General features: G+C 49.9%; 1 protein-coding gene across 1 annotated transcript in view; it reads right to left on the bottom strand.

Annotated features, from left to right (window-relative positions):
* The window catches only part of UPF1 (UPF1 RNA helicase and ATPase), a gene marked incomplete at its 5' end in the record, with an annotated part of 37,499 nt that extends 9,622 nt beyond the window's left edge, over window positions 1-27,877 (bottom strand). The window contains 15 exons of the mRNA XM_029917860.1: window positions 2,459-2,672; window positions 3,335-3,478; window positions 3,964-4,078; window positions 4,180-4,344; window positions 4,804-4,922; window positions 5,042-5,201; window positions 5,368-5,476; window positions 5,960-6,058; window positions 6,257-6,341; window positions 6,954-7,115; window positions 8,843-9,023; window positions 9,369-9,536; window positions 11,971-12,060; window positions 13,864-14,006; window positions 27,839-27,877. Coding sequence (XP_029773720.1) covers window positions 2,459-2,672; window positions 3,335-3,478; window positions 3,964-4,078; window positions 4,180-4,344; window positions 4,804-4,922; window positions 5,042-5,201; window positions 5,368-5,476; window positions 5,960-6,058; window positions 6,257-6,341; window positions 6,954-7,115; window positions 8,843-9,023; window positions 9,369-9,536; window positions 11,971-12,060; window positions 13,864-14,006; window positions 27,839-27,877 — 1,993 coding nt within the window. The remainder of the gene's footprint in view (window positions 1-2,458; window positions 2,673-3,334; window positions 3,479-3,963; window positions 4,079-4,179; window positions 4,345-4,803; window positions 4,923-5,041; window positions 5,202-5,367; window positions 5,477-5,959; window positions 6,059-6,256; window positions 6,342-6,953; window positions 7,116-8,842; window positions 9,024-9,368; window positions 9,537-11,970; window positions 12,061-13,863; window positions 14,007-27,838) is intronic.
* Window positions 27,878-27,882: the final 5 nt, after the last annotated feature.

The following is a 27,882-nucleotide window of genomic DNA, read 5'->3' as shown; positions in this document are numbered from 1 at the left end:
AGGATGCAGAGGCCGTGCCTACCAACACCCAGCTGCCTGGTGCACAAAGCCGGCTTACCCACTGACCAGATCTCACTGGTTGGGGCTTTCTGTGGCCTGTTTAAGAAACCTCTGCCTACCTGAGAATCACACAAATACTGTTTTCTTCTAGAAGCTTCACTGCAGTGCCTTAAAGGATTCATAAACCCTGATAACGGGCCTTTGTGGATGACACTGTCGAGCCTACCTCATTCTGGCACAGACCAAGGCCTACAGATGGGTGAGTCTGCCTCTGGTCTCTATCTTGGGCACTGTGTCCACAGTATCCTGGCTAACTGCAGTTTTATAGTAATTTGTGACATCTGATAATGTAAGCCACCACCTTCATTGTGATCTTCATGTTCACCTTGGCCATTCTGGGTCCTATAGGTTTCCTTTTAATTTTAAAAACTGGCTCATCCATTCACACATCCAGTCATCCCTTTGGGAACCTTGGAGCTGTATCTAATCAATAAATCAGCATGAGAAAAATGGTATCTTTGCATCCAAAGAGCCTAACATCAATGACCCCCTCTCTGTGTCAGGTTGAAAGAGACCACATCCATCTTTACCATTCTAGCAAGGGCAGGAGTCAACTGGCTAGCTTGGTGGCGCATTAAACCAGGGGCTGCTCTGTAGCGCCTGCCAATATTAGTGCAGATGCTCCTGCCACAGCTGATGCCAGACTACCCCAGGAATGGGTCTGGGCAGGTGCCAGCACCTCAGGCTCAAGGGGCCTCCTGGGAGCGGGTCAGGTTGTGTTTGGGGTTCAGATGCTAATTATAAAAGTGTGTTCACTCAGTGGAAACTCACTAAGCTAGACACTTAGGATTTGGGTACCTCTTTACACTTCAATGAAGAATTTAACAACACATACTTACTGGGTGCTGACGGCGTGCCGGGCACGGAGGACAGGGCAGGGAACCACCACTCCCACTCCCTATCCCGGAGCCGATGCCATGGAGGGAGACAGAGCAGGGCTGGCAAGGGTCTGACTCAGAGCTAAGTGATGGCTTTCCCAGCTACTGTCAAATCGCTAACAAGCTCCATGTGGCCTGGCCTTTCCAAGCCCCACCACCCAATGGACCAGTGATGTTCTGTGTGTCACGGAAATGGTAATAGTAATGGCGCCATCGACTCCCAGGACCGTCCTGTGCAGTGGCCGTGTGGCCCTGGCCAGGCCTGTGCTTCCGGCCTCCATCTCACCCACACAGCGGGCAGACAAGGCCGACATCGCAGGCTGTTGGCGTTAACCAGACATTAAGAACGCCGCTCTCAGGACCCACGTGCACTCTCAAAGGGGGAGGAATGCAAACAGCTCCACGGGTTTTATCTACTGACATTTACTGTATTTTGAAACCTAGAAATGTAAACTATTAAAAAATTCCTTTAAAAATAAACATATTAGCAAAAATATTTTTAATGAAAACTAGTATTTCCCACCAATACACATATTTATCAAGGTTTTGCAACTCAGTTCACAATTTGGCTGACTCTGCTCCTGTGCTCAGTCTCCTGTGAGCCCTGGCAGTAGGGCGACTGGGCCTCAGATGCATGTAGCTGGAAAAGGGAAGAGTGTCTTAGGACTTTCTCCACAACTGTGGAGTTCTGCCCGATTCCACACCAAAGCTGGACAGGAGGTCACCCTGCAGAATGGTAACAATCTCGTTACCTTTCTCTTCTGCCCTGCCCTCGGAATGGCCTGTGACTTTGTAACACCCCTGCTGGCTGTCAGAATGGGAAGTACTTGCTCACCAAGTCAAGCAGAGCTCCCAAAGATTTACAGTTTTCACAGACATTTGTCACCACCACAGATCTCATCAGAAAAGCCACTCAGCATTGAGAAGACTTGGTCAGCTCAGAGTAGGGGCAGGAGTTTTCCAAGATTCTGATTTTCATCTGAATTCTCAGGTTTTATCAGTGGTGGTAAATACTGTCAACTGTTTTCCTTGAAGCCACAGGCTGGTTGGCAGCACAGTCCCCACTCATGCTGAAGCACCAGCCGGCCCTCGAGGGTTGCTCCTGCACCCACAGCACAGTAAAAGGGCACATGATGCCTCAGTGTTACTAGGAGAGTAGTTGTGACTTCAGTCCCATTAGCACCTGGGGCCTGGGGTTTGAGAGCCTCAACAGGGTTAAGGAGTTGAGGGGACGTCAGCTCTGCCATCTCCTGTTCTGTCTGCTGTGTGACAAGCCGCCAGGTGTGAACTCTCAGGTAGTGACTCTGCATTTGACAAGGACTTAGGCTCCCCCTTGCCCACACCCCAAGGACATCCCACACTTCAGAGTGGCTGACATTCTGTCCCTCTGACCACTGTGACTCTCTGAGGTGCCCCCTACACAGAAGCGATCCCCATATTTGGCCAGTGAGGCAGTGATGACAGATTTCACCGCCCCAGGCCACGTTCCCTCCAGACCCCCACTGTGGGCGGAGCACTACCTGCGGTGACGCCGTTCTGAAGAGAGCCCTCGTAGAAGATGTTGGACGGGAAGGCGCTGAGCGCAGGGTGCATCCGATACTGGACCTGGAGGCGGATGGGACGGATGCCCAGCACTACCAGCCGTTCAAAGAGCGACTGGGACAGTCCAGCCTTGGCGGCCTTCTTGCACATCACCACAGGGCCCAGCTGGCAGTGGTCACCCACAAGGATGAGCTGTGGCGAAAAGCCCACACAGGTGAAAAGCTCAAGCATGAAACTACCTAGCCTCCCACTCATGGGCACTAAGGGGTCCTGGGGCTAGATAACCACCCAGCCACTCGAACTCAAGCAGTAATACTTGACCAGGAACCAGAAAACCTCCCACCACATACATACAGGTGTCCTGGCTTTCCCAAAAAGCCTCGTGTTATGCCACCTCTCTTTTACAAAAGACTACGTTGGTATGGTAATAACTTTTTGGTAAAAGAGAAACTTCTCTTCTGTGTTCTTTTGGTTGTGATAAACAGATACTAACACAAGCCTCCTGTAAAAGCAAAATGGTGTAATGCGAACGTTTGGAAAGCCAGGATGTTCTTCACTTTATCCCATTTTGGCTTATAAGAGGCTCTGAGGGAATTCTCTACTTCTAGATGGCAGAGTAGACCCTTATATGAGATACAGAGACTTGTACTAGGGACCCACAGAGCTCTCTGTGTCGCCCATCTTTCCAAGGACCCCTCAGTGGACCCACTGTCCATTCCTGTGTTCTGCTGGGACATCACACGGCATTACAGAACATCCTCAAAACCAGACATCCAGCACTGACAACTACACAGAACCGAAGAGAACACCCACTGGTTTCCCAACTGCACTAGAGCGAACATGGCGTGGCCCACCTGCTTGGCTCCAAGAACCACAGGGACCATGCACTCTGGTTCAGTAGCCTGGGTGCTCTCGTCAATTAGGATGGAGCGGAACTGCATCTTGGCGAGCCTCGGGTCCCCTGCCCCCACGCATGTGCAGCAGATGACATCTGCATTCTGGAACCGAGAGAAGGCAAGGCATCAGGGCTCCTGCACGGTCAATGTTACCAGGCCCCCGAAGGTAGGTGGGACAGGACACAGGACACAGACCACCCCCCAACCCTGACACCTATGGAAACAGGCTGTCCCACCCCAACAATCTCTACAGGGACACGAACTTTTGAGATCCTAAGTTGTCGTACTTCATCAGAAAAACCCCTCAGCACAGACATGGTTCTGTGCCTCAAGACAGCCTTTGAGAGGCAATGCTGAGCCAGGGAAACCCTGGTTTGTTATAAAAGAGCAGGAGAGTGTTCCAGACCCACCCCCCAGCCAAGATGCACAACCACAGAGAAGTCAAATACAGGCGGTATGGAAGTTTTCTCAAAAGCAAAAAAAAAAACAAAAAAAAACTGACCTAAAGATGCCATCGTATGCCTAGCAAACTCAAACACTTCCCACAGCCAAACCGAACATGACACCACCCAAAGGTGAGAGCTCACCATGAGCAGCTCCCGCTCGGCGGTGCGCTTCAGGGCCCGGTACCGCTTCTCATCGGCAGAGGACAGCTCCCCAGTCTCGTCCTTCAGCTGCTGCAGCTTCTGTAGCTCCGGCATGCTGGAAGCACAGCGACGCCTGAGCAGGGACAGGGGGGCAGGCGCTGCCAGGGCCCACGCACGGGGAAGCACCACGCTCGAGGCAGGCGACTCAACACCCACCTATCCATGTTCCTGATCTGGTTGTGCAGGGCCAGGAACGACACGGGGGAGTCAATGGCCTCGCGGCTCTTGGCGCAGAGCCGCACGACTTTCAGCCCAGTCTGGTGGATCTTCTCAGTCAGCTGATCCACGGCTATGTTGCTCGGAGCGCAGACAAGCACAGGCCTTCGACACAACATGAACAAACGTCTCAGGACTCGCCCAGAGGAAACAAGAAATGCTAACTGCCAGGACTGGTGTGCTGAATCATAGGCAGTGGAATCCGCTAGCGATCGAAGACTAATGCCAGGAGTGAACAAAGCTGAAGGAGCTAAAACCCAACTGGTCTGGAGCTTCCCATTTCCACCTGGTTTCTACACTTTTCACATGCAGCAACCCTACTGAATCCCACATCCTCACCCTCCTGTCTGCACCATAAAGACTTTCAAAGCCCGTCGAAGCACACAGGCACAAAACTGAGGACCCACCACTGGCCTTTACCAGAGCAGCAGGCTTGCTTATTGACAGCAACCATAAAGGCCAGATCTCATACAAATAAAACACTGCACACCAGGTCATACGGGCCCCCAGGCAGCCTGGAAGACAGGCCTCCCTCTTCCCACCTGGGGCCATGCTGAGCCCTACCCATTGCCCTGCCGAGCCAGGTGGTAGACGATGGTGGCAGAGGTCACAGTCTTCCCCGTGCCTGGTGGACCCTGAATCAGGCTCAGTGGTCTCTGCAGCACAGTCTTCACGGCGTAAACCTTCGGATACAAGCAGCTGTTAGGCTGCAGCCACCCCTGGTGAGCAGGGAGCCATCCACCCAGTAGGCTCTGCCAGCCAGGCCCTCTTCACCCCCCACCCCCCTGGAGCGGGTAAGAACCTGAGAGTGGTTGAGGTCTGGGAGCCCCTGGGCCGTGAAGCGTTTCGGCAGCTGGCACTTGATGATCACATCCTCTACCTCGTGGCCGAGCAGTTTGTGGTAGATGTAGCCCGACACGGAGGTCTCATCCACAGCAAACGTTTTCAAAGCACTCTGCATCCTGGAAGGAAAGCACAGGGTCAGCGAAACGCACAACCGAGACAGGGTCAAGTCTGCCCCTCTGAGATGAGGAGAATCATCCAGATACTGAAGGCGGTGCCTGCGCCAACAGCAAGTGACTGTAGAGCAGGCGACAGGTGTGTTCGCAGAGGGCAAGGTGGACGTACCTATCAAACGAGGTTGACTTCCATACGAAATCCACCTGGAAATTATGAGTCACCTCCACAGGGGCGCCCACACTGCTCCGAAGCTCAATGGCGATCTCATCGCCATAATCTGTGCCACTGAGTTAAGTTTCATCTTTGTCAAAAGCTGGGTTTGCCTTTCTGAGGAGACTTCATTAGGCTATGAGGAGAGATGCCCTCCTCCGCACCCAACACAGAAAAAGCCGACCAGCCCCAGGCACTCAATGACAGACAGGCCACTGCTCTGGGCTCACTACAGCCAGCTCCCACAGCTCCCACAGCCTCCCTGGGAGCACTGGGAGCACTGGGGCAGCAGCCACTCCCTGGCCAGGCTTCTGAGCCCCAGGGGCCAGAGCAGGGAGCACCCTGGCCTCAGGCAAAGCAGCTCTTTGATCAGTTTGAAACAGACAGCATGCCCTCAGTACAACGGAATAAAGGGCTCAGCGGCCAACACCCCTCAAAGGGGCACCTCCAGCCATGGCCGGCCCTGAGGCCCTTTCTTCCATCTGCGGGGACCCACAGTGTGGGCCTCCTGTGTTCAGGACAAGCTCGCCTTTCTTTACTCAAAGGATACTATCAGGGACCTTGATGACGTGGCCGATCCCTTTCCACAGGGGTGCCAGATCCCCTTTGTATCTCAGACATATCTCATCGCCCTGCATGAGCCGCATGTCTTCCAGAAAAAAGACAAGAAAGTTAGCGTTTTCAACATGTGCCGAGACTTCCACCATGAAGAGTTTAAACAAATTAAGGGACACTTTACAAGGGTGAAACTAGGAATTTTATGCTACAATTTTAGGAATTTTATGGTCACAAATATTTTAAAACTTAAAATCACCTCTTAACCAAATTATGACTAAATCCTCATTACCAGAGTCAGTCTTGGGCAAAGTGAAGTAGGCGATTCTCTTCTTGTTAAGGCCCAGGTCCCACCTGACCGTGATGTTATCTTGAGTCTGAGCACATGAAAAATAAGAGCCCTGTTAGCCTGCGACACAGACACGGGCCTGGACTCCTCGTGTCTGGGTTTGCACAGGTGTGTGCCCTCTGGCGACCTTACGAGCCATGACGTCAGGGTACAGTGAGCAGTACCCAACAGCCTGAAACACCAACAAGGGGACATCCAGGAGAGAAGCCATTAGGACCCCAGAACCCACTCGAGATGACCAGGAGACCCCCACATGAGGTCTGCTCTTGGAGGCGGCTTCTTTGTGAGCTGCAGAGGGAGAAGGAAGCCGAAAGCTGATCCTCGGAGCTCCTGCTTCCTACACATGTTCTCCGTGGGACTGGTGCAAGGAGCGCCTCAGTGTGCCATGGCTCCTTGGGTCCGACTCTTGCAGCTGTGGGCAAAGGCCGTGAACCCGACTGCGAGGGACTTTTGTTGGATTTTAAATCAGAAAACGCTCAGGCCGGTGTTTAGCTCAGAGTGACCGGGCATCTGCCTGAGGGTCACGCCCTCGCCTGCCCTCAATCCACCGTTCGGTCTCTCCGGGCACTGCGCCCTCCCCAGACCTTAGGAGAGACGCGGTGTTAAAGCGACCAAAACCCTCCTGCACACACCACATCACCTGGGACTCTTTCAGTTTCTTATCGTAGTCGGCCTCCAGCTTGACCAGAGGGCCAAATATGTTCTGGTACTGGTAGGCGTCCTCGTACCGCAAGAGGACGTGCTGCGGCTCCTCGTCCACACCGGGCTTCTCCAGATCCTCCAAGGTGGCAGAAGGATTCTCCTACGACACAAGCACCGCACCATGTTCTTGCCCATTTTTACCGACACACGAAAGGAACTACACACAAGCTCACTAGTCACCAGAAGAACAGAGCATATCCATCACCTCAGAATGAGTCCACGTTGGCCTGACATACAGAAGGGCGCCGGCCGTCAGTGGTGTCCACCCCGCAAGGAGAGCCCTCGTATGAGGAAGCGTACACGGCACAGGGAGGCAGACACTGGCCTGGGTCTTTGAACTTCAGCCGTTGCTCTAACCCTCCTCTGCCCAGGGCTACACCAACAGGGCGAACACTGGTGATGACACCCCAGGTACACAGCCTGACACACCCACACCGTCACATGGCTGCGTTCTCCAACAAATGCCTAGCTCCTGAACTGGGAGAGAGAAGACTTCTCTTGGGCTGCTAGAAGGATCACTAGTTCTCCAGCTGTGTAAACAGAAGGGGAGCCCCTCCCCCATTTCTTCCTGACCCTGTGCTGCACTGATAGGGGCGACACACTCTTCCCTGGCAGAGACAGTATCTGGGCTATCTCTTTATATCCTGGGATATAAACAGGAAAGGTGAAATAAACCTGGCAATCTGAAAACGGAAGTAGAAAGGTTCCTTGCTAGATAGATGCTGGAGAAATATTCTGACTGACACTCAAAGTGAAAATAAATTCACATTTAAGGTTTCGGAATAGGGGCACCTGGGTGGCTCATCAAATTTCGGCTCAGGTCATGATCTCATGGTTCATGAGTTTGAGCCCCGTGTCGGGCTCTGTGCTATCAGCACAGAGCCTGCTTCGGATCATCTGTCTCCCTCTCTTCTCTGCCCCTCCCTCCCCTCATAAAAAAAACATATATACATATATATATATTAAAAGAGAAAAAAATTTTGGATTAATATGGGGTGCCTGGGTGGCTCAGTCGGTTGAATGTCGGACTGCCTCAGGTCATGACCTTGCCGTTCATGAGTTGGAGTCTCGCGTCGGGCTCTGTGCTGGCAGAGAAGCTGGCAGAAGAGGAGGCCTGGAGACTGCTTCGGATTCTGTGTCGCCTTCTCTCTCTACCCCTCCCCCACCCACTTATGCTCTGTCTCTGTCTCTCTCTCAAAATAAACATTAAAAAAAAGATTTCAGATTATATAGGCACCTAATTAAAATTTCTAGCCCTGTTACTAGAAGTTTATCCTACAAGCTGCCAGAAGCAGAGATGGGCTTCCCTGGGGAACAAGATCTGTTGGGCAGGGCAGACACCCCACCACCCCACCTGGAAGCCCCTCCCCCTCACTCCACCAGCTGCCATAGGGCCTCTGACCTTTGTGACCTAGACCCTTTCCCTCTGAATGTTCACCCCTGGCCTGGTGTCCACCCTGGCTCAGACACTTCACGGGCCCATCGCGGTCTTACAGCGTCCTCATAGCGTCCTCACAGCCCTGTTTCCCCAGGCCTGGGCTCCTCCCAACAGGTCCACCCACAGCTAGTTCTGGTCCTCCTCCTTCCCACCACCCACCCGCACCCTCTCTCCCTGGGCAACAAGACAAAAATTCCAACAACCGGAGCTGTCCTTCCCCACAGGCCTGGCAGGAGGTGCCCATGGGCTTCTAGCAAGGGGCCACTCAAGTACAGATGGCAGTCTCTCCTGAGCTCCTTCCAGAATCTCCTGTTTTGAACATACTCCCAGCAGCTCCCCCTGGACCAGAACTGAGCTGAGGCGGATTTGCATTCTCAGCAGGCCCTTACCTTCCAGAGCTCCTCCAGCTTGTTGATCTGCTGAGCGGTGATCTGCCGAGCCCGCAGCTGCTCCTGCTCAGAAGGGATCTTGACCAGCCAAGAGAGGAAGCAGCGGTCCTGGATCAGGGGCTGCCACTGGGAGCTATCCCAGTTGATGTCCTTGAGGCTGCTCTGACTGGCGCAGGGCTGCCTACAGAAACACCGAGGGCAGGCAGAGCCCAGGTGAGGATGACCTCCGCCCCCACGGCTTACCTCTCACCCCAAAATGATGTTCCCTACAGTTTGTTATGTGATCACACTGCCTTTAAACTGTAACACATTGCCTCTCCCCCATGCGCTTGAGCTCCGAACTCTTGGAACATTGTTTTTACAGAAGTGTCTTCATGACTTCACCAGAACATGCCCCAGAAGAGCTCCTCAACATTCTCAGTTGTCTGACGAGCACCCCGTCCAATGTGCTCACACCTCTCCCAAGGGTGAAATAGGGCCTGCAGACGCTGAACGGCTGCCCCCTGACTCCGGGCCCCGCCCTCACCTGCACAGCAGCACTACCACGGAGTCCGCTTTGGCGGGGATGAAGCCGAGGAGGAAGACATTGCGGCAGCCACAGTTGTAACACTCCAGAACTGTCTCCCCCAGGGGCCCATCCTTGTGCAGAGTCACCTCTTTGCATTTTGCCCTCACGAGGTGATTTACAATGTGGCTGAAACCAGGAAATGATAAATAGTTAACACCCAAAGTTTGGCTTTTCACCACTTCCAATTTTCAAGCCCCCCGTTAAAAGTTCCGGTACCGTTCACAGTCCATTAGCAGGGGCGGTCACACCTCATCCATCTGGCATCCCAGGGGATGAGCCCGCCCCTGAACTGGCTCCCCACTGAGCGTAAAAATCAATCCGACTTGAACAGCCTTTAAGGAAAACTTTCCTAACAAGTTTCACATAGTTCCTGCTTCTTTTTTTTTTTTTTTTTTTTTTTTTTTTAGTTCCTGCTTTCTGAAATCCTACACTATGGGGCCTGACTGAACACATCACTGAGGCCAAGACTGTTGTGCTGGAGAAGCAAGAGGTTTGCCCCTTCCACCACTGTTCTCTGTTGAAGCTTCCCGGGGTAGCTTCTTCTGGCCCCTGTGCCTGCTTCCAGGAGCAACAGCCCCTAATTTGCTGCAGGCCAGGAAACTTGATAACCAAACGTATTAGAAACTTGAGGACAGTAAAAAAACAAACAAACAAACAAAACATCGCAGGGCCCAGGACTCCTCTCAGGAAGCACAGGGCAGGCTCTGAACCGAGACCCAGCTTTTCTCGGCTCTTCCCTTACTGCCGCGTGGCCTTCCCATTTCCAGGACAGAGCTCACTTACACTCGGCCTGCAAGCTCTGCCTCGGGCTCTCCCCACTACCTGCCCGTCTGAAGGACGTGGAGGGCGCCTGCCGGACACCCAGGCTGCCCTGCGGCTGCCGCCCTCCCTTCACCCCCTTTACCTCCATCACCTCGGGGAAACCCCTTCTGTTCCAAGCTTCAGTGGACATCCTAACCCTCTCTGGACCCATGAAGCCAGTCAGATTCTCTAGCCAACTGTCACTGCTCTCAGCACCCACTTTTCTGAAACTGTCACACACAACTGGACATTTTACCAGACTCTGGTTTCCTCTGTCTTTTCTGCACCCAGCTCATCCCACCTACCCTGGAAGCTCCCAGAAGGCAGTGGCTGCCCCATTATCTTTATAACCTGGCCTCGTGCAAACATGCAGTGCTGGCTGACGGAGTCTGTTTTCTCTTAGAGGCTTTTCACTCACTTCCCTGATCTGGGCTCTGCTGACGGGAAGCTTGGGTTGCCAGCTAAGAAGTTTTATTTAATTGCTTTTCCTGCAGGAGAGAAACTAATGCAATCATAGTAATGCTGAAGTTACCCAGAACATTCTAAAAACGGGACATGATACTGGTTACCCTGAAGATTGTTTTTCCTTTCAAATCTTTAAAATTAAATACCATGGGGCGCCTGGATGGCTTAAGCATCTGACTCTTGATTCAGCTCAGGTTATGATCTCATGGTTTGTGAGATCGAGCCCTGCATAGGGCTCTGTGTTGACAGCGTGGAGCCTGCTTGGTGTTCTCCCCCACTCCCCCCCCCCCACTGCCATGCACTTGTGCTCTCTCAAAATAAATAAGTGAACATGTTCAAAAAATAAAATTAAGCATCAGCCCCCTTTCTTGCCTCAGAACCTCACAGTTCACACTGCTCACTCTAAGATGACAGAAGATCTGTCCACTGTGTCCTCCGGCAGCACGACATGGTGAGGCCTGACCTGCAGCTGACACAGGGAGAGTGGGGGCTCTGTGCAAATAAACCTGCCTATGGAGTCTTATCACTTTATGTCTTGAATCCCCAAAGATGCTTTCTTGCCAGAGACCTGGCGCCATTTCCCACGAAATTCTGCTCTGCTTCTCTGTGACAGGGGAGTTAGTTGTCACACATCATGGCAGCTCTGGAGAAGCCACCAGGACTGGACCCTCTCTGGTGGTGGGGGCCAAGGAGTCCCATCACTACTACTAGACAGACTGGACTCACCCTGGCATCCAAGCCCTAGCACAAAACTGGTCTCACCCCAAACACAAATCAAGAGACCCTGTCACAGCTGCTGCTGATCAACAGCAGGAAGGGAAGCCCAGAGACGACGGTCAAGTGAATTTAATTTAATTCGATGATTCAGGATCTGGCCCGTATTAGCCTCAGGACTGCTCCGATGAGCTAAGGCCATAGGGAGCCTTCTCAGGAAGCGGCTCCCATGGATGCCCATTACTGTCTTGGGAACATCCTCCCCAGGCACCCGGTAATGAAGACGAACGGGCGTGCCAGGAGCTCATCTTGCAGAAAAATATAAATAAAAACTGGGAACGAGAATTAAGCCAACCCTACTTGCATAATAAAAAGAACCACAGAGAATAAATCAAGGGTAAATACATTAAGGCATTCACACACCACCATCTGTTTCAAGTTAAACCAGTCACAGAGGAGGGAAAAAACCAGGTTTGTTAGCGTGATTTTATATTGTGCTTTTGCTTCAACATTTCCATAATTTACACACAAATCTGAGCATAGCACTGATTAAAGACACATGCGCGATGTGATTATCTACCTGCCAGAAGTATTTCCACGTCCATTACAGAACCACTTCTTGCTGGTATTACAGTAAACCACGCAAGCAGGATCGTGTATTCCGCAGTAACTAAAAAAATCAAAACATCAACAGTTAAAGCTGGAAGGTCTCTCTCTGGTTTTAATTTGGCAGGATGTAAAATTTTTTCCTCTTACAACATTTTAAAATTTTTCATTAAACACATACTCAAACCCAACAATCCCACTCACAAAATCCAATCAGTTAACTGCAGAGGCCTCTTGACCCTGCAAATGCAGGAAAGGGGTTCCAGGTGCTGGGGAGCCTCCTCAGGGAGGCCCCAGACCAGGGCAAAGCCCCTTCCAGGTGAGGGGTGAGAGCTGTGGAAGGTGCCAGATGAACCCAACAATGGAGGTCTGACACCCCAAAGCAACCCCTTGTCACCCCCTTTGGCCTGAAGTTTCCGGAACTGTAACTTAAAAAAGAAAAATCTGCTTCTCTGGCTCTGGGCACACAGAACAGCAAGCTGTAGCCACACTGCGGCCACAAGGCGCTCCACACCCGGCAGAGGGCGCCACGCTCCCGGGAACGCTCAGCGCAGACCCAGCAGCAAAGGGTCTCCGGGTGCAGGCTGTGCTCAAGCTCGCAAGGAGCATCTCAGGAGAGCCCCCAGCCTCATTCTTCTGAAAATCAACACATCAAAAACAAAAACTGGCTCACCACAGAGTCCTCTGCATGTATGAAGCCAAGACTCAGTCTCAAACTGAATGTGTTTCAGCCAAGAACCTTCCCTGCAACACCGCACACCTCAGGGACAGCTGGGAGGGTGAGGGGTGTGCAAACGTTAACCACCCAGACAGAGCTCCACGGGAACCACTTCATCGGCAAATGTGTAGGTAACAGGAACACTGACACATCACTAGCATGTACATAAAAAAAAAACATTTGTAGGGGCTCCTGGGTGGCTCAGTCGGTTAAGCGGCCGACTTTGACTCAGGTCATGATCTCGCGGTTCGTGAGTTTGAGCCCCGCGTCGGGCTCTGTGCTGACAGCTCAGAGCCTGGAGCCTGCTTCAAATTCTGTGTCTCCTCTCTCTCCCCTTCTCCTGCTCACTCTCTGTCTCTCAAAAAATAAACATTAAAAAAAATTTTTGTAAATAAGAGTGGGAAAAAAAGAGCCAAAATAAAGTAAAAAACAAAGAGCCAAAATAGTTTTTTTAAAAAAAAGTCTGTCCACAGAGCAGGGAAAGAGCGGCACTCTGCCCTGTGGTGGGCAGACTTTGGAGGGGCGGTGTGCCTGGGAGGTGGGCAAGACTAAGCCGTGGACCAGGCCTAAAATGGCCCTGACTGGCCAGATGCCCTGAGCAAGATCACTTCACCTCTCTGGTGTCAGTTTCCTTGCGGACGTGTAACGAAGCAAGAAAGAGTCCAAATGTGATGGATGGGTCCTGCTCTAGATGAGAATTCCAAATTTGGTCAACAAACAGGTCTACGCACTGATTATTCAACCCCAATTCTGGGGGAGTTTTGAACACATCAGAGAAGCAGGTATTTTAGAGTACCTCACAATCAAACCTCTCTCCGTAAGAGAAGTTTTAGCTGTCTGTTTACCCTCTAAACCTAAATGCTCACCGAATGTGAGGAGTTATTTTGAATGAGTGAGCAGGAAAGGTACCAGAAACAACCCCAAGGCCTGAGAAGGGAAGTCTTTTCCCTGCCCTCTAGGTGAATTAGGGGTGTCAGTGCGTGCTGACCCCAGCATCCTGCTCCTGACTATGTATACACAGGTCTAAAGAACCTCCTTATTTTGTAATACCAAATGTCACAGTCCATGGTCTTAGATGGGCTTCTAAAGCCAGAAACCCACTTGAAATGAAAAAGCTCTGGAAGAGGAGTGTGAGCCTCTGCCACCCACCTGCAGGCATGCACAGGGAGATCCTTCGTGTAATAGGTGTCCTCTTCATCTTCCTCGAAGTTCAACTCGGCCAACAACTGGCTGGTCTTGGCCACGCTGTCATCCACAGCACCATTCTGCAGAATGCCCTCCGGTCCTCCGACCTACAGCAGAACAGGGCCATCACCACGCAAGGCTGCAGCCTACAGGCCTTAGCCCAGGCCCATGACCTCCCCTCAAATGAGCAGCCAAGGCCGACCTTCCCACAAGTGCTGGCCTGCTTTCCGCTTTGAGACAGTTCGGTGTCTTCTGACTGGACTTTTTACACCCTATTTAACCCACCTGGATAAAAGCAGGGTGCTGGTGACCTAGGTCATCCACCCTGCCTCCTGCATATCAAAGTCCAACCCCATCTGGTCACAGAGCCATGACCAAAACAGGATGCTGAGGAAAACGCTTCGTTCCCGTGACTGAGGGTCACAAAGAGCAGGATGACTTTTTTACAAAGTTATTGCAATCCCCTCTGGGGACAGCTGCACTGTCTGGCCAGAGGGCCTGGAATCCCACCAAAGCCTAAGCACCAGAAGTAAAGGCTGTGTCCACTGGAGATGTGGGAGAGCAGTTCTCTCATTGGTCCACATACTTCCTCCACGGCCAGTTTCTCTCTCCAGAGGGCAGCCTTCTTCATTATGAATTAGTAGTTCAATGTCAGGATAACCATCCAAACTCAGGCTACAATTGTACTACATATATTACCTTTTATATGTTACAACAGCAAAAACATACCAAAAGGCAACTTTAACAATAACCCACGAATTTCGCAGGCACTTCTGCTGAACTCACATTTCCATTCAGAGGCACATGGATTCAACCCGCCAGAGATTAACGGGCATTCCTAAAGCCACCCCAGGAACCTCAGACAGCAGTGAACAGTCCTTGTCATCTCCCCATCCCCCAACAGGAGGCAGGAGATGACACATCTCCCATATGAGGCTGGGTCAGGCAGGGGGAGTGTCAAAGCAGTGGTGAGGACAGGGAGGAATGAATGATGGGAGCCCCAGGGCAGGCACCAGGTTTCTCTGAGCTGTGAGACAGGATCTGACACTGCCCCCCCCCCCCCCGCCCACCAAGTCCCTGCCACTTAAGAGTCACACCATGTGGGGCCAGCTCAGGCCAGTGCAGCTCAAGCCAGCAGTGGCCACGGGGCCCTTCCCTATCCATTGCTCCAGCCACGTCACCTGTAAGATTCTAAAGACACCAGTTCTCTTGGGGATGTGGAGCTGGGATGGGTGTGGGTGTGTGTATGTGTGTGTGCATGCGCACACGCGCTCAGGCATGTGCACAGGGGAAATCAGGCAGTGCTGCTCCCAGGGGGCTTTCTGGAAATTGCAGTGGTGCATTTGGGTGTCTACAACTGTGTCTGTAATGGTCTCAGCCCAGATCAGAACCCCATTTCACAGCTTCTGCCACTACTTTAATGTACTTTTTTCAGGCAGGCAACAACCAAATGAAAGAAACTATGCTTTGTTTGAAAAAAAAAAAAAAATCAACATTTGGATTTTAATGCAAAAAAGACGGTACTATAATAATCACAAGCACTTCTTTGTGAATCCCTGATCTTTTTTGTTTAAGGTAAAGTACACGTAAAACAAAATGTACCACTGATACCATTTTTATAATACTTATTTATTTTTGAGAAAGAGAGAGAGAAAGGGAAAAGAGAAAGACTGTGCACGAGCAAGCAAATGGCAGAGAGAGAATCCCAAACAGGTTCCACGCTGTCAGCGAAGAGCCGGACAAACTGTGAGATCATGACCTGAGCCGAAATCAAGGGTTGGATACTTAACCAACGAGTCCCCCAGAAACTGCTCCCCATTGTAACCATTTTTAAGTGTATAGCTCAGTGGCATTAAATTCGTATTATTCTACAACCGTCACCACCACCCATCTCCAGAACTTTTTCATCTTCCCAAACTGAAACTCTGTACCCATTACCAACTCTCCATTCCCCACCCCTAGCCCCTGGCACCCACCTTTCTACTTTCTCTCTCTGAAAATCTGACGACCCTAGAGATCTCATAGAAATAGTCTCATAGTATTTGTCTTTTTGTGACTGGCTTATTTCACATAGCATAACATCCTCCAGACTCATCCATGTTGTAGCATGTGTCAGAATTTCCTTTTTTAAGGCTGAATAACGTTCCACTGTATGGATACGCATTTTGTTTACCCATTATTCTTCAGGGGGCACTTGGGTTTCTTCCACCTTTTGGCTGCCATGAACATGGTATACAAATATCTCAAGTCTCTGCTTTCAATTCTTTTGAGGATATACCCCAAAAGAAGTAGACCTGCTGAATTTTATGGTAATTCTACGTCTAACTTTTTTGAGGCACTGCATAGTATTTTCCAGAGGCTATGCCATTTTACATTCCCACCAACAGTGCACAAGGGTTCCAATTTCTCCACAGTCTCAATGATACTCATTATCATTCTTCTGGGTTTTTTTTTTTTTTTAATAGCCAACTTAATGACTGCTAGCTCAGAGCCTGGAGCCTGCTTCGGATTCTGCGTCTCTTTCTCTCTCTGCCCCTCCCCTTTTCACACTGTCTCTGTCTCTCAAAAATAAATAAAATGTAAAAAAAAAAAAGGAAAGAAAAGAAACATGCAGTGGCAACGCTAGTGTGAGACTGCCACCAGGGCCAGCACTGCTGGCTCCCAATGTCTCCTGATGTGACTGTGCCTAGGCACCCACATGTTGGTTTTCTAAAAGCATGTGGCCAGGTTACGGTACCTGGATTTCATCTTATGGCAGTGAAGGAGGTATACGTATATACATATCATGCTGCAAAAGGCAGAAATTAGAAATGGACACCTGCAGGGGTACCTGGGTGGCTCAAACGATAAAGTGGCTCATGTTACGATCTCAAGGTTCCTGAATTTGAGGCCCCACATCAGATGCTCTGCTGTACATTAAAGTAGTGACAGAAGCTGTGAAATGGGGTTCTGATCTGGGCTGAGACCATTACAGACACAGTTGTAGATACCCTCGTACTTTAAAACCCAAATGCACCACTGTCCCCTCTCTGTGCACCTCCCCTGCTCATGCTCTCTCAAAAATTAAAAAAGAAAAAAATAGAAATTGACACCTGTGATCCCATTTAAACTCTTAAGGTCAATAAACTGGTTCCTCAAGTAATTAAGGTAACAAAGTTTCTGAGAATATTATGAAAGGCAAACTTTTTACTTGATCTAAAACTATTCTTTCCAGGGGCACCTGGGTGGCTCAGTCAGGCATCCAGCTCAGGTCATGGTCCCACGGTTCATGAGTTCAAGCCCCACAACAGGCTCTGCACTAAGAACCTGGGCCTCCTTGGGATTCTCTCTTCCTCTCTGTTCCTCCTCTGCTCGTGCTCTCCCTCTCAAAATAAATAAATAAACTTTAAAAAACAAACTACTCTTTCCATTTGATCTGGTATCTGGAGCTTAGGTAAATGGGTATTGACACCTTTTATGACTTAGCTCTGGTCAGCTTTCATCTTTCCAAAGAGAATGTGCTACTTTTCCAATCCAATCTCAGCAGAAAAACACCTTAAAACCCAGGGTTAGGACACCTGCGTGGTTCAGTTGGTTAAGCATCTGACTCTTGATTTCATCCCATAGTTTTATGGGTTCAAGCCCCATGTCGGACTCTGCACACTGACCACATGGAGCTTGCTTGGGATTCTCCCTCTCTTTCTTTGCCCCTCCCCTGCTCAAGCTCTGCCTCTCTCAAAATAAACTGGAAAAAAAAAACAAACCCACCTAGGATCATCAGAGGGCCAAGAAGGTGGTCCAGGAAGGAATCATCATGCAGGCCCCCCTCTCAAGCTCAGAATAGTATTTACTTTTTTTTTTTTTTTTTAAAGAGAGAGCATGAGCAGGTGAGGGGGGGGGGGAATCTTATCTTATGTAGGTTTGGAGACTGATTCCATGACCCTGGGACAATGACTTGAGCTGAAATCAAGAGTTGGATGCTCAACTGACTGAGCCACCCAGGCACCCTGGTACATATTAAAAAAAAAAAAAAATTTTTTTTTTTACATTTATTTATTCTTGAAAAAGAGAGAGAAACCAAGTGCAGGCAGGGCAGAGAGAGACAGGGAGACACAGAATCCAAAGCAGGCTCCAGGATCTGAGCTGTCAGCACAGAACCTGAAGTGGGGCTCGAACTCATGAACCATGAAATCATGACCTGAGCTGAAGTCAGAGGCTTAACCAACAGAGCCACCAAGGTATCCTCCTCCATATTTATATTTTTAAATGGTTGGATTAAATACCTAATAATATTCTCAATTTTACTTCCTACCCCACAAAGTCTAGAACATTTACTATCTAGCCCTTTAAAAAAATGTTTACAGATTCTTTATATAGAAGAACTCTTAAAATACCTTATTAGGTTGCATAAGCTTTTACATTGTAAAGAAATGCTCTTGGTGATATTTGAAGCTTTACTCTCCTGAAACACCAGAATTAGTACACACAGTAATACAGAAAAGTGCATACCACCTGGGCCCCATCTTCCTACCCACTCCTGTGTCATCTGGGACTCACACCCCACAGTTCACCTCCTGACCAGCCACATCGGGACCCACCCTGCACCACACTTACCCCTTCAGGTTAATAACGGGGAAAGAAATACAGATCTACTCTCAGAACTCTTGGGAGGCAAGACGATACAGATACAAGGTCAGGCAAACTCTCCACACCTCCACTAAAGCTGGGGAGGCCAGAGAAAAGAGTCCAGATTCTCCAAGGCCCAGTAGCCCGCCAGCCTCCTGGTAAGGAACGTATAATATATATGTGCCCACACACATGTGCACACACTCCCAGCTCCCACTCTGCCCCACTCTGCCCAGCTATGATCTGGCCACAACACAAACTGACTTCTATAACCGGGTTGTGAGTTTCTCCCTCTACTCTCTGGAAAGTTTTAAGAAAAACATTAACTTCAAAAATACATTAACCTTAGAAACTATAATTAAATTAGTTAAAAACAAAGCTCTAATTAGAGAGTGCCCAGCACAGAGAAGTCCACAATCCATGCCAGGTGATATGACAGGAGGAGTGAAGGGGCCTTGGCTTTGGCCAGAACAGGACTGAGGTCCTCCGAGGTTATCAACACCTCACCTCCAGCCAGAACCCCTGCAGCCCACAAGGCTCAGAAAGGCAGCAGCCCCTGCACCCACAGGCACCCTGAGCCCACTCCCAGGCACCACATCACTGGGGAAACAGTTCCCTCTTCACCTCCGCTCTGAGTACTATTTGAAGTACATCTATGAGCTGCTGAACTGATCAAGGTCTGCAGGCGTTTTCGGCTCAGGGACAGCTTCATACAAGCAACTATAGAATTCATTGTGCACATCAGAGTAGCAGGAAGAAAGGTTGCTTCAGTCCCACAGAGGAAAAGCATGTAAATTCAAAAATCACTCCTAAATGTGCTGGTAAGAACTTTTAGACCACAGTCTTCTACTCCAAACCTCATAAGCGCCGTACCACGTAGCATGAAACAGACCTTTCAGTCCCTCAGTCCCTGAGTCTGCCAGTGCTCCGGGGCCTTTGCGCTCACTGTCCCTTGGCTTCTGGACAGCTGGCTCTTGGTCCTTTAGGTCTGGAGGCTTCCACTGTGTGGAGCCCCAATGCAGGGGTCCCAACTATGACCCCAGGACCTAGAAATGAGCCCACACCCCAGGAGGCCCTCATAGTGTAGACTAAATGAATATATATTCACATTCAAAAACATAAAGGCTGGAATGTAAAATAACTCATCAACTCATCAATGAAGTATTCTTTTATCCTGAGGTTTAAGTAAAAATAGAGTGGGCAATCACCTTTCCCTCAGGGTAAGGCAGAGAGGAGTGGCTGAACCTCACCTCTGGAAAAGGCTAAAGAAGTTCTGGCCTCCCCCCAGCTTTTGAGAAAGTTTCCAAACTACAAGGAATGAACAACTCACACCCATCACCTGGATCCACCAGCCACTCATGCTTTGCCATGCTTGCTCTCTCCTGCTGCGCGCGCGCACACACACACACACACACACACACACACACACACACACTTACTTACTTACTTTCCGGACCCATTTCAGAGTCGCAGGCCCCAGGACAAGCACTTTCTCCCTATAATCACCATACAAGGCTCACGCTCGAGAATAATGCTGATAAAACTGATATACTACTACTATCTAGGGGCACCTGGGTGGCTCAGTCAGTTAAGTGTCCGGCTTCAGCTCAGGTCATGATCTCACGGGTTCGTGGGTTCGAGCCCCATATCGGGCTCTATGCTAACAGCTAGCTCAGAGCCTGGAGCCTGCTTCAGATTCTGTGTCTCCCTCTCTCTCTGACCCTCCCCTGCTCGGACTGTCTCTCACTGTCTCTCAAAAATAAATAAAAGACATAAAAAAACTTTTTTTAAATGTTTTTTAAATTTATTTTTGATACAGAGAGAGACAGAGCATGAGAGGGGGAGGGGCAGAGAGAGAAGGAGACACAGAACCGGAAGCAGGCTCCAGGCTCTGAGCTAGCAGTCAGCACAGAGGCTGACGCGGGGCTCGAACCCACGAATGTGAGATCTGACCTGAGCCAAAATCAGAGGCTTAACCAACTGAGCCACCCAGGCGCCCCCCCAAAACTTTTTTTTTTAAATACTACTATCTAATAAGCACAAACACAATTCCCTAATACCCTAACGTCCTTTCTAGTTTTTTACATTCAAGACCAAGTTAACACACGCTACTTATGTCTCTTAGCCTTCTTTAATCCATTAGCGTTAACCACCTGTAACTGCTGACATTCAAACATTTCTAACCTACGAAAACACCTTCTCAGGTTCCACTCAATAGAGCAGTCCCCAGATTCTGGATAAAAAGGATCCTCACCGGCCCCCCCCCCTTTACAATGGACCCTTGTTCTGGTCAGCATGCTGAGTCCAGCCCTGTGGTTCATTTCGGTGCTCAGTGTCCTTGATGTGTCTGAGGCGTCCCCACCTCAACCTGGGCTGCCCCTGCATGTCCAGCCTCAGGAACGTTACTCTCAAAGGAGCCCACTCTACACCTGCAGGGAGAAGCCAGAGTGTGATGAGGGGTTCAGTCCAGAAGCCAGGAGACCTCACGGGACAATAAGACTGGACCCCAGCTCAGTGGCATGAAAAGAAGAGGGAGGGACTGCCCTGGAGAGCAAGCCGGAATTCATGACCATCACATTAATGCTGGACCTCACTGAGGGTCAGACCAAGTCAAGACATTTTCTGATGAGTGAGCATCTGTGGAGAAAGGGAAGCCCCGTGGATTAGATGATTCCAAAAAACTATGGTCAGTGCTGTTCATCTGACAACAGCAGTATTGACTATTACGGAAAGATGCCTTTTTGTTTCTAGAAATGCATAGTAAATATGGTAGGTCAAAATGACTGTGGTGAGCTAACTCATATGGCTCAACCTCAGAGGGAAGGGTGAAATAACGCGTTGGATCTGTTTGTTTTAAAGTGGCAGAGGACAATCTTCAAAACTGCTGAACTGAGGAGATGGATGGGCAGGGTTTGTTTTCTTTACTGCAGAGAATCCATAACCAACATTTCTGCACAATACAGATGGACAAGGTAGCCTCCTGGAGTCCGGGTTAACCTCAAGGAGCCATGCCCTCAAAAAGAGTGATGGGAGGCAAGCACAGCTCTGGCCGAATGCCTTCTATTCCAGGATGTGGAGAGCTACCTCTCCAGTCACTGGCATCCCTGGCAGCTGAGCTCTGCAAGAAGCTAAGTAGACACGAAGTGCCATCCTCGGTTGTGACAAAGGGCTGCCCAAAGAGCTCAGCAAGCAGCCTAGGTCTAGAAGCCATCCAGGCAACAGTCTGCAGGGATCCAACGAAAGCCCAGCTTGGCTCAGTGGTCCAGCTCACAAGCTGCTACCAGACTGACGCATATAAACAGGCACAATGACCTTTCCCAGCTATGGATCCCAGGACCCAGCATCCCCATGTTTACCAGAGGAAGCAGGATGCTGCTCTCAAGGAAAGCTCCTCTGCCAAGAAGAGTTCAAAGACCCCCTGAAAGCAGGGCCCCGAGACCTGGAAAATGAAGTCCGAAAGACCGAGACCTGGAAAATGAAGTCCGAAAGACTCAAGCCAGACTCCTGCCCTTCCACACCTTCCAGGCCACACTCTGTTCTGGGTCCCACTGAGAAGAACTGGGAGTCATGACCTTTCTCTGCAGGCAGGACTATCCGGCACCACTGCAGGACCACCTGCCAAGGCAACAACCACAACTGCCCCTCAGTTGAGAGCCACTGCCCAGATTCCGCTCCCTCCAGCCTCTGTGCATGCTGCTCTGGGGGGGCCTCTCCGGGTCAGAGCAGTGTCTCCAAAGAGTCTGCTGACCAGCACCAACCCCACCCAATACATCCCATCAGAGAGGAGCCCTGCCTCAGCCTTGGGAGATCACGGGCCCTGACAAAAACCACAGACAGGAACTCGAGTCTGCTCTAGCCGTAATTCCTTATGAAGACTCAGGGGAAACAGGGTATCCAGCGCAGTTAACATGTCGCAGCAAGAGTGGCCACTCTGGCTGCCTGGTACTGTGGTAGTTCACACACTCACGTATGTACACATGTGCCAGCGCGCACAGGTACCTATCCGACCACAGTGCACTCTGCCGGAGTGCCCCTTCTGGCCTTGTCCACACTCTGCCAGGCCTACCTGCCATCTAAGGGCCCTTCCTCTCATGGAGGTCACAGTATCCCCTCAGCAGCTCCATGAGGCTCTAGGATCCAGCCCGAGCCCCCAGCATAACATACGAGCCCTTGCCTGCACCCACTCTGCCTCCACACCAAGCCAGGTGTGGCGCTCAATGCCCACCTCTCTGCCCAGCAGCATGCCTTCCTGAACTCGAGAAACACCGCTCACAAAGGCTTTCCCTCTGCAGGGCAGACTACTCCCTCTTCTGGGCCCTCATGATCCCAAAGGTCAATCGCAGTCTGAGCAGCACCTGTCATTTCTAACAAAGCAGCCACAGATGGCAAAGGACTCACTTTGACCCCCAGCTCTCACAGAGCACAGCAAGGCAAGGAAGCAGGAACTACAGAGAAGGGCAGGAAACAAGGACCAGGCTGAAGAGGTTGGCCTGACAGCCAGTACAGTGGGGACAAAAGTAAACATGAACAGCTATATGAGGGCTCCCAGGTTCACCGTGAAAGGGGCGTGGCCAGGCCTCGGTTCCCGACTCTGCACCCACGAGGAGGGCCCAGCATATAGAGTGGCAAATCTCCCCAATATGTGACTGGGAGTGGCTGAGCTGGGGGTCACTCCATTTCCCTACATTAGAGTTGCTGATGAGAGACTACAAAGATAAACAGGAGCAAAAATGCAGGAGCAGGAAAGAAAAAGAGGCATTAAAAAGAATTAAAGATGACTGAGTAACGGTCGAACAACTCTGCATATTTACTAGAAAAACACTGAATTCACATCTACACACAAGACTCTACAGTATGTGATCATACCTCAACAAAGCTACTAGAAAGAGGTCTCCTTTTTTTGGTTGTGGGAGCCAGAGTGAGAAAGAACTTTGGTTTTAAGTTAATACTGGTATTGTTCAAGTGTTAACTTTGCCCCCAGTCATACTGAATCTGGGTTAAGAAATTGGGGTGAACAGAGTAAGAAGTCATTTTGCTTATTCACCACTGACATGTAAGCCCTTCCTCTCACCTAATCGTCCATTGAGTCCTAACCCTCTGGAAACAAACCTGGGAAATCCAATAAGGGGAAAGTGCTGAATGAACACTGGCCAGAGCTCCTGCAAGATTACCAGCGTCTTGTCTCCAATTTTCTCAAGGTATGCTTATATCACCGCTGAACTGAGTGTACACAAAGCCAGATGGATAAAGTCCCACTCAAATTTTAAACTCACCATTTACAGATACCCCTAAACTGTACTGAACTCATTCCTCCTCTTCATAAACTACAGGCCAGTAAGCAGATGATGACCTGTTTACATGGATGGCCAAGAATATGTTAGGACAGACTCCCATGATCAATTCTCAAGACTAGGTAGCAACTCTACTCAGGTATCCACCACTTGAAGAGGAAAAAGAAGCTCAACTGATGAAGAGTCTCTGTTTATCCATTTACCTGTTGACGGTCACCAGTCTTGTCTCCAGTCTGGGGCTCTCAAGAACAAGTCAGCTGTGAAAACTCAGAGCAGCCCCAGTGTGGACAACTGCCTTCGCTTCTCTGCTGGACCACAGAGGTATGGGGGGAGCATTCCATCAGCAAGGTATGAAAGTTCCAAGTGGCTTTCCAGCCTTTTAAAAAATTTGAGCCACTCTTATGAGTGGGTAGTGGTATCTCCATGTGGTCTTTCTTTCCAGTTTCATTGTGGTGTAACTGACACACAATAAACAGTGCATGTTTAAAGCATACAGTTTTAAAAAAAAATTTATATTTTTTATTTATTTTTGAGAGACAGAGAGAGACAGTCCGAGCAGGGGAGGGTCAGAGAGAGAGGGAGACACAGAATCTGAAGCAGGCTCCAGGCTCTGAGCTAGCGTTCAGCACATATCCCGACATGGATTTGAAACCACAAACCGTGAGATCATGACCTGAGCCAAAGCCGGACACTTAACCGACTGAGCCACCCAGGCACCCCTAAAGCATACAGTTTTATAAATGGTCATACATCAATGTATGTAAACACCCAATCAAGAAAATGAACACATCCACCATCAAGTCTCTTTATGCCCTTTGTCACCCTCCCTCCTTTCCTTCCTCCTCCTCCTCCCAATCACTACCCTACTATCTATTACTATTAGCTAGCATTTTCTAGAGCTTCATACAAACAGAATCACAAGGTATATACTTTTTAATATCAGAGTGCTTCTTTTACCCAGTACAATTATTCTGAGATGCATCCACATCACTCTGTGTATCAACAGTTCATTCCTTTTTCTGGCTGGTAGTGTTCCCAACTCTTAGATTTTTACCATAATTCCCATATTTGGAAAAAACATGACAGCAGCAACCATCAAAAGGAAATATTCCAACTAGGACAGGGCACAAGTTTTATAACACCAGCTATCATGCAAAGCACTTCTGAAATTACCTTTCCCTGCCCTTTGAGGGGTAGGTGACGGGCCCAGGAAGAGTCAGATAGGCAAAAGAACACTGTCCCTTGTATCTTAAGAACACTTGGCAGGATTATGTCCGCACTTTTCATCCCAGGATCTGGAAGGCGTTGATAAATATCAGTTTTATTTCATAAACAAAACAAATGTTATCTGAACCAACTTGGAGCTCAGCAGGGGTCACCCCTGTGCCACTCTCCTACCCTGGCAGGGACACACATTCTGGCTTTAAACAAACTTTCAGGTAAAACCAACTAAGCAAAACTGGTATCAAAAGTGCACATTAGGAAGGCGTCTGGCAGCTCCTGAAAGGGTTATGCATAGATGTACCACACAACGCAGCAATTTCACCTACAGCCACACAGAAACTTGTACATGAATCTTCACAGCAGCATTACTTAGAATAGCTGAAAGTGTAAACAACCCAAACGCCCACCAACAGACAAGTGGATAAACAAAGTGTTGTCTGTCTGTCCTGTGGAGTATTATTCTGTCAACAAAGCAATGGGAGCAGATACAGGTTACAGCATGGATGAACCCTGAAAACAAAAGACCACCTATTGTCATTTATATCAAATGTCCACAGTAGGTAAACCTGAGACAGAAAGATTAGTGGCTGCCTGGGGTTGGAGAAAGGAGGACTGACAAGCTAAGAGGTATGGGGTTTCTTTTTAGGGTGGTGGATATGTCCAAAAACTGATGATGGCGATGGCTGCACTGCTCTGAATGCACTAAAAGCCACTGAACTGTACACTTAAGTGGGCAAACTGTAAGGTATATGAATTCTATCTCAAGAAAGCTGTGAAACAGAAGTGGCTGCACAGCACTTGGTAAGTTACAGCCACTCATCCAATGAGATAAAATCAAAAGGCATTCAGAACGGGTTTTTTGAGTCTTTCTGAAAACCCTATCGTACAGTTAGTTTATACAGCCAACTCTTGAGGACAAATAAGGAAAATCCCAAATGTTGTAGGCAGCCAATGCCACCAACTGGCACAGGAAAGAATCAACATTTTCCCCCCACTTTTCAATTCTATTCAGACTTTCCTGCCCCCAAATTCAGGGCCTTCTCTTGCGACAGAAAGGATATTACTCCCATTCACCAAACACAAAGTTAGGCTACAGGTGAGTGGGTCATCTGAGTTAATTAAAAGTACAGAAGGATAAACCCTTCTGATGTCATCAGAACGCGAGAGAGCTCAACTGCAACATTTACCTCTGGTGGAGAGTTCTAAGGCTCTTACTTTACACAGCTCAGTGTTCAGGTGCAGAAAAATAGCTAGATTGTTTCAACTAAAAGAGACGGACATGCCTTGTAATTAATCGCAAACAGAATATAAGGAACAAAACTAGAACTCAGAGCTGTTTTATACTGGATACAGTTTAAAAAGAATCTGCAATAAAACGATTACCATCCAAACTTGAGCCCAGATTTCATGTAGGTTTCCAGTCCGTCCAAACAGGAGTCCAGATTTCAGGTATGTTCAAAAGTAACAAAAATAAACCTCCTACATCCCCATTTCACAGATGAAACAAAGAGGTCTCTACAGGTGTCATCATGAGCCTCCAACGGCTCATTCATTTCTCCAGGCACACCCTCTCCTCTCTCCTTCCTCCACCATATGTAAACCAAACAGAAAAACACATACTTGCACACCTGGTCTCCCTGATGCTCCACTCATGAGGCATCTATTTTTAAGGAATCTGGGGTTAGAATGAGTCAAATGTTTTCTGCTTCTATTAGGGGCTAAAAGAAAATCCAAGTGGGTGGTCTACCCACGAGAGTGACTCAATCAACTCGAATGCAAGCCCTCCTCTCTCAAGGACAGAGTCTGAGCTCACTCTGGCTGAGGATGGGGTGGCTCCCCCAGCCCTGACGGTAGCTCCGCATGGCAAAGAACATCTGTGACAAGGGATCCCAGCCCCAAACCCCAGCCGGTCCCCTCTGCCACTCCAGGGCTGGGACCTAGGTTCAGGAAGTGTGCGCCTCATACTTATCATAACCCAAGCCCAAACTTAAAATACCTAAATACCTTCACATCACTAAAAACAAAATCCACTATCGCTACCCCCACTGGAGGAACAAACTCAAACCTAACTTTTCCAAGGCAGAGCTGTGGAGTTACATAACAAGTCAGTTTCAGCTACAGGCAATGCAAGAAGGAAAAACAAAACGCAACCTGTCTCCTGAATAATCTTAATCGCCAGCGAGTGCGGGGTTCCCAATTGGAAGCAAAAATCCTGTCTCTACTCCGGGAGCTCAGACCCTGCCCTTTTCAGAGTCCCTGGACACGGGGAAATTTGAACCCGCGGTTTAGTGGGCATGAATGGGGACGGCGGGGGGACGGGGGGGGGGGGGGGGGGGGGGGGGGGGGGGAATGCCCAGAGGCTGGGACCACAGGTGGGCGGTGGGGCAGGAGGATGGATCGGCCAGAGGGGATCCCGGGCGGATCACCTCGGAGCTGGCTTGAACAGGGCACGGACCCAGCTGGAGGAACACTCGGGGACAGGTCACCCCCGACGGTAGGTCACCTCGGACACGCCCAGAAGGGGACTTTGGGCAGGTGACCTAAGACGCGGCCTGAAGTAGATCCTGAGCAGATCACTCGGACCCAACCAGAGCGGAACTCGAAACAGGTCTGCCTGGGCCCGGCTGGAGACCGGGGACCGAGGCAGGTTACTCTGGACCCGGCCGGATTGGAGAGCCCGGGGAAGGTCAGCCCTGGCCAGGCCTGAGCGGGGGACCTGGAACAGGTTACTTCGGACGCCGCGGGAGTGCGAGACCCGGGGCAGGTTCCCGGGCGCTGAGGCCCGGCCCGGGCTTCCGGCGCCGCCATGTGCCGCTCACCTGTGCGTCCAGCTGTCCGGCAGCAGCGCCCGCCCCAGCGCCGA

The sequence above is a fragment of the Suricata suricatta genome, chromosome 12 (assembly GCF_006229205.1).
Source record: "Suricata suricatta isolate VVHF042 chromosome 12, meerkat_22Aug2017_6uvM2_HiC, whole genome shotgun sequence".
Lineage (NCBI taxonomy): Eukaryota > Metazoa > Chordata > Mammalia > Carnivora > Herpestidae > Suricata > Suricata suricatta.
The sequence above is the reverse complement of the archived record's forward strand: the minus strand, read 5'-3'. Positions and strand labels throughout refer to the sequence as shown.